At 29.0% G+C, this 6252-nt stretch overlaps 1 protein-coding gene and 2 non-coding genes across 3 annotated transcripts; 1 reads left to right on the forward strand and 2 right to left on the reverse strand.

Moving 5' to 3' along the window:
• Window positions 1-1477: 1477 nt before the first annotated feature.
• On the reverse strand, window positions 1478-1551 carry TRNAD-GUC. Its single transcript has one exon. It is a non-coding gene; the product is annotated as a tRNA-Asp (tRNA).
• A 166-nt stretch (window positions 1552-1717) lies between these two features.
• On the reverse strand, window positions 1718-2372 carry LOC112090961. The gene has a single exon (XM_024163517.1). It carries the CDS (start codon window positions 2170-2172, stop codon window positions 2077-2079), a length of 96 nt encoding a protein of 31 aa, XP_024019285.1. The 5' UTR covers window positions 2173-2372; the 3' UTR covers window positions 1718-2076.
• A 479-nt stretch (window positions 2373-2851) lies between these two features.
• TRNAT-GGU lies at window positions 2852-2923 on the forward strand. Its single transcript has one exon. It is a non-coding gene; the product is annotated as a tRNA-Thr (tRNA).
• The last annotated feature ends 3329 nt before the right edge of the window (window positions 2924-6252 follow it).

The following is a 6252-nucleotide window of genomic DNA, read 5'->3' on the forward strand; positions in this document are numbered from 1 at the left end:
TGTTATTTTTTTCCGTCTTTCCTCTTCAAAGAGAAAAGAGTTCTGTTATTACATTACGTGGATACACTTTTTTACGGGAAACAACATAGACATAGTGGTTGTACAAGGAGATACTACACATAAGAAAATATTGTCTTGGGCAAGTCACATATTGCGCACTTACCATTTGTTTTATTATTTTAAAAATTTTATTTATGCTGGTCTTTTTTTTTCATTTCATATAATGGTTGAAGGGTTAAAATTGGTGAGGTTTATTAATCCTTTTCGAAATCCGAAGAAGTTCCCATGGAACCTCTGGATACTCTGTCAACTGGTTAATCAATTACTTCTTTGTTGGAATGCTAACAAGAAGATTACTTGATTTTCTTTTATTATACCCATACCTCTTTTTCTTTCATTGATTTGATTCTTTTTTTCAATGGATATCGGAATTCATATTAAAAAAGATAAGAAATCTAGGAATTAGAATCGTAAGAGTAAGAGCTGTCTTTCGATTATTTCAAATTGATTGGAATCAACACAAATCAAATAAATCAAATAGAAATAGATGAAGCAAAGAAATAGGATTGGGACATGACACTATGTACATTCTATATGGAATTTATATCTATATAATGTCAATTGATATATATTAAATTAACCTGTATCGTCATACAGCAAACTTTATACAGTACAATAATAATACTAGTATGGTAGAAAAATCGTTTTCTACCATACTATCTAGTATCTCATAGAATACTGCTGATTCTAGTTCGATGATTTCATTTAAAACGTGAAATTTGAATCCTTTTTATTTTATTTCTTCTCTTCAATCATTGATAAAAACTAAAAAGTCACAAGTTTAATTTAAATTAATCACTTTGACTTACTGTTTTTACGTATATTATAAGTAAAAAAGCAGTAGGAATTAGAATGAACAGTGCAGTAGCAATAAATGCGAGAATATTTACTTCCATAATTTCATCCTTTCGTTTTTCTTTAATTCGCAATAACTCGGGATTTAATCCCATAGAGATAATAAATCTTTTGTCTATAAATTCAATGAGATGAATTACATCGAGATATAATCGAATCGGATCAATATCATGAATAACAATATCTGACAAATTGATTCATCGTCAAGAATTGAATAATATAACATAGGAAGATCTTTTATCCATATCGAATTCCAAAGTCAATTTTGATACAATCAAAAACCCCTTTACTTTAACTTTGATTTATATTTTTCATTCTTTTCCACCCTTTCTTTCTATAAACTAGCGCCCTCCTTGTACAATCATTTGATGAAGTATCATCTAACCGCTTTTACACTTATCATTGGTTCCAAACAAAGCCAAACAATAGAAATTAAAAAAATAAAAAGATAAAAAGAAAAGGGATTCCTGTTGGCAATGAAATTCTACTCTTTGTACTTTCTTTCACAGAACAGAAAAATGGAAGATGAATTGCTGTATTTTTTTATTGGATTTGGATCCATCGGGACTGACGGGGCTCGAACCCGCAGCTTCCGCCTTGACAGGGCGGTGCTCTGACCAATTGAACTACAATCCCAAGGAAATAACATAATAAAATAAGGTGTACAGTATACATATTCTTATGTTTTTATTCAAATACTTTCGATATGGATATGAACTTTAGCAAGAGAGGCAGTGATTACTAATAATCTTGTCGTTATTTCCAAATTAATTGGATAGTCAATCTTTCAATGAAAAAGGTCTTTTTTTTCTTTACTCTTTTCATTAGACTTTACACTTCCAGATCTTGATATGAATATAGATCATTAGCAAGATCAAAACTTGTTGGAAAAAAGAAAAATAAATAGAGTAATAGCGATAGGGATAAAGATATATCAATATCAGAGATTTTGACTGGGATCGAGCATTTCTGGAGAACAACAAATGGCTTATATCATTTCATGGTGGATCGGCGAATTATTGGGCCGAGCTGGATTTGAACCAGCGTAGACATATTGCCAACGAATTTACAGTCCGCCCCCATTAACCGCTCGGGCATCGACCCGGGAAGAATCAATCCAGGCTTAGTGATAATCCACGATCAACTTCCTTTCGTAGTACCCTACCCCCAGGGGAAGTCGAATCCCCGCTGCCTCCTTGAAAGAGAGATGTCCTGAACCGGTAGACGATGGGGGCATACTTGCCCAACCGTCATCATACTATGATCATAGTATGAATAGTTTTTTGAAATTGTCAATATAATGGAATCGTATGACTCAACGCGAAGGATCTTTCTGTCTTTCACGATTATAGAGAATTCTTTGATTATTTATATTCCTGAATCGTTCATTCTAATCGACATTTTATAATTCCATAAATAAATCTATTTTCTTTTTTTCTTTAAATTTAGAATTTAAATAATATTATTAATAATTTCAATAATTATTAATAATGTTAATATTATTTTATTTAATAAATCTTTTTTTTTTTTTCTTTTTTTTCTAAGAATTTGGTTTGGGGGGCAAGCTGAATCGCTTTATTAATGATTCGATGAAATAGTTTGGATCTAGGTTGAATTGGTAGGTACCTGTATCAATCAAATGAATTTCGTTATGATGGCAATTAGAATCTGTCTTGAAACAATTCCTTGCATTGATTGATATTTATGAAATCAAATATCACTAAACCCCCTTTTTTTTTACTTATACTTACAATTTTTTACTTATACTTACAAGTATATCCTATACTCATTATGTAAATCAAATTTATCGTTCCTGAATGAACCACTATACGTTTAAGATATATTATAACGTATACGATGTATTTATATACATATAATATGTATATAGACTAAACACATAGTGATTAGTGGCTTATTCAGGAATTGAATCAAATATGCCCTTTTAACTCAGTGGTAGAGTAACGCCATGGTAAGGCGTAAGTCATCGGTTCAAATCCGATAAGGGGCTTTGTTTTTTTCATAAAACTAGCACGGTAGTATTCATATTTGAAGGGAGAATAGAGATTTTATTAATATTTTTCTTTTTTTTAATAAATAAGTAAGAAACCATATTAATTCATTATACTATTAATTATACTATTTATTATAGTATAGTAATTATAGTTATAAGGTTGAACATTTGCTATTATGTTTATAATAATCATATATTATATTTTAATATTATAATGAATAGTATTAAGTTTATACTGAAAAATAATAAGTTGTCTACTTAAATTTTATGGTTCGAATCTTTAGTATTCTATTATTTATTACCTGTGTCTACTATTTAGGCAGAATACCGTCACCCATTCTTACTAAGAAACTGAAAGAAACGGAAGAAAGGGGGGAAAGTGAGGAAGAAAGAGATGTAGAAAAAACTTCAGAAACGAAGGGGACTAAACAGGAACAAGAGGGATCCACCGAAGAAGATCCTTCTCCTTCCCTTTTTTCGGAAGAAAAGGAGGATCCGGAAAAAATCGATTTTAAAGAGACACGATATAAAAATAAACCCGTTTATGAAACTTATTATCTGGATGTGGATCGGAATCAAGAAAATTCGAAGTTAGAAATATTTAAAGAAAAAAAAGAACTCCTCTGGTTTGAAAAACCTCTTGTGACTATTCTTTTCGACTATAAACGCTGGAATCGTCCATTTCGTTATATCAAAAACGATAAATTTGAAAATGCTGTAAAAAATGAAATGTCACAATATTTTTTTCATACATGTGAAAGCGATGGAAAAAAAAGAATATCTTTTACGTACCCACCCAGTTTGTCAACTTTTTTCGAAATGATACAAAGAAAGATGTCTCTGTTCACAACAGATAAACTTGACTCTGATGAATTATATAATAATTGGAGTTATACTAATGAACAAAAAAGAAAAAACCTAAACAACAAATTTATAAATATAATCAAGGATCTTGACAAAGCTCTAGATAGTAAATTCCTTATTTTGGATGTACTAGAAAAAAGACCTAGATTGTGTCATGATAATACGAAAAAAAAATACTTACCAAAAGTATATGATCCTTTCTTGAATGGGGCATACCGTGGACAAATTAAAAAAAGGTTTTCACTTTCAATCAAAGATAAAGTTTCCATACAAAATTACATAGAAAGAGGTTGGATAAATAAGATCCACGGTCTCTTTCTTATTATTAATTATTTAGAATTTGAAGAAAAAAAACCATTTGATAGAATTGATAAAAGATTATTATCAACAGAAATGAATTTTTTCTTGAACTTAATCAATGAATTTAATGGAAAACCAACATCAAGTTTAAATTTTAAAAAATTTTATTTACTTCCTGAACATAAACAATTACGAATTAATTTAGAAGGACGAGAAAAAAAAATAAGATTTCTATTTGAAAGATTTCTAACGGATCCTAACAATAAAACAATTAGAAAACAAGCTATTGGGATAAAAGAAATCAGAAAAAAAATTCCGCAATGGTCATACAAATTAATCGACGATTTGGAACAAGAGGAGGGAGAAAACGAAGAAGCTTTGGGAACGGATTCTCAGATTCGTTCAAGAAAATGCAAACGTGTATTGATTTTTAATCATGAACTCGAAAATACCAATGGTTATAGTAATTCCCAAGATACTAATAATAATGATGAAAGGGACGACATTGCTTTGATACGTTATTCGCAACAATCGGATTTTCGTCGAGACATAATCAAAGGCTCAATGCGCGCTCAAAGGCGTAAAACAGTTATTTGGAAAACCTTTCAAGCAAACGTACACTCCCTTCCTTTTTTGGACAGAATCGACAAAGATGTTTATTTTTCTTTTGATATGTTGAGGCCGATAAAAAAAAAATTTCAACATTGGCTATGGAAAAAGCCAGAATTCAAAATTTCAGACTATAGAGAGAAAAAATCAAAAGATAAAAAAAAAGAAAAAGAAAAAAGAAGGGAGAATGCACGTATAGAAATAGCGGAAACCTGGGATAGCATTGTAGTTGCTCAAGTAATAAGAGGTTTTGTATTAGTAATCCAATCAATTCTGAGAAAATATATTATATTACCCTCATTGATAATAGTTAAAAATATTGGTCGTATACTATTATTTCAATTTCCTGAATGGTCGGAGGATGTAAAGGATTGGAAAAGAGAAGTGCATGTTAACTGCACTTATAATGGTGTTCAATTAGCAGAAAAAGAATTTCCGAAAAACTGGTTAATAGACGGTATTCAGATAAAGATCCTATTTCCTTTTCGTCTGAAACCTTGGCACAAATCTAAGCTTAAGCTACGAAACAATTATAAGGATCCAATGAAAAAGAAAGAACAACAAAATGATTTTTGTTTTTTAACAGTTTGGGGAATGGAAACTGAACTTCCTTTTGGTTCGCCCAGAAAACAACTTTCATTTTTTGAACCTATTTTTAAAGAACTCAAAAAAAGACTTATAAAATTAAAAAAGAAATGTTTTAGAATTCTAATAATTTTAAAAGAAAGAACAAAATTATTTCTAAATGTCTCAAAAGAAAGAAAAAAATGGGTTATTAAAAATATTGTATTTCTAAAAAAAATAATAAAAGAACTTTCAAAAATGAACCCAATTCTATTAGTTGGATTAAGAGAAATAGAACTATATGAATTGAGTGAAAGCAAAAAAGAAAAAAATTTGATAATCGATAACGAGCTAATTCATGAACCGTCCATTAACATTCAATCTACAAATTGGACAACTTTTTCATTAACAAAAAAAAAAATACAAGATCTAACTAATAGAACAAACACAACCATAAATCAAATACAAAAAATTTCAAAAGACAACAAAAAAGGATTTATAAGTCCACATATAAATATTAGTTCTAACAAAATGAGTTATAATGATAAAAGATTGGAATCACCAAAAAATATTTTGCAGCTATTAAAAAGAAGAAATGTTCGACTAATCCGTAAATCAAATTATTTTATAAAATTTTTCATTGAAAGAATATATAGAAATATCTTTTTATTTATCATTAATATTCCTAGAATAAATGCACAACTTTTTTTTTATTTTTTTGAATCATTAAAAAAAATTGTTAATAAAACCAGTTCCTATAATAACTATATTTACAATAATGAAAGAAATCAAGAAAAAATTGATAAAACAAATCAAAAGATAACGCAGTTTATTTCGACTATAAAAGAGTCACTTTCTAATATTAATAATAAGAACTTGGAAACTTTTTGTAATTTATCTTATTTGTCACAAGCATATGTCTTTTACAAATTATCACAAAGCCGGGGTTTTAACTTTTTTAATTTATATAAGTTAAGATTAAGATCTGT

This window comes from Morus notabilis, unplaced genomic scaffold (genome assembly GCF_000414095.1).
Source record: "Morus notabilis unplaced genomic scaffold, ASM41409v2 Scaffold401, whole genome shotgun sequence".
In the NCBI taxonomy this organism is placed as follows: Eukaryota; Viridiplantae; Streptophyta; class Magnoliopsida; order Rosales; family Moraceae; genus Morus; species Morus notabilis.

Coding starts and splice junctions, on each gene's coding strand:
- LOC112090961 (XM_024163517.1), bottom strand. CDS start 2,172: ATGATGACGGTTGGGCAAGTATGCCCCCATCGTCTACCGGTTCAGGAC.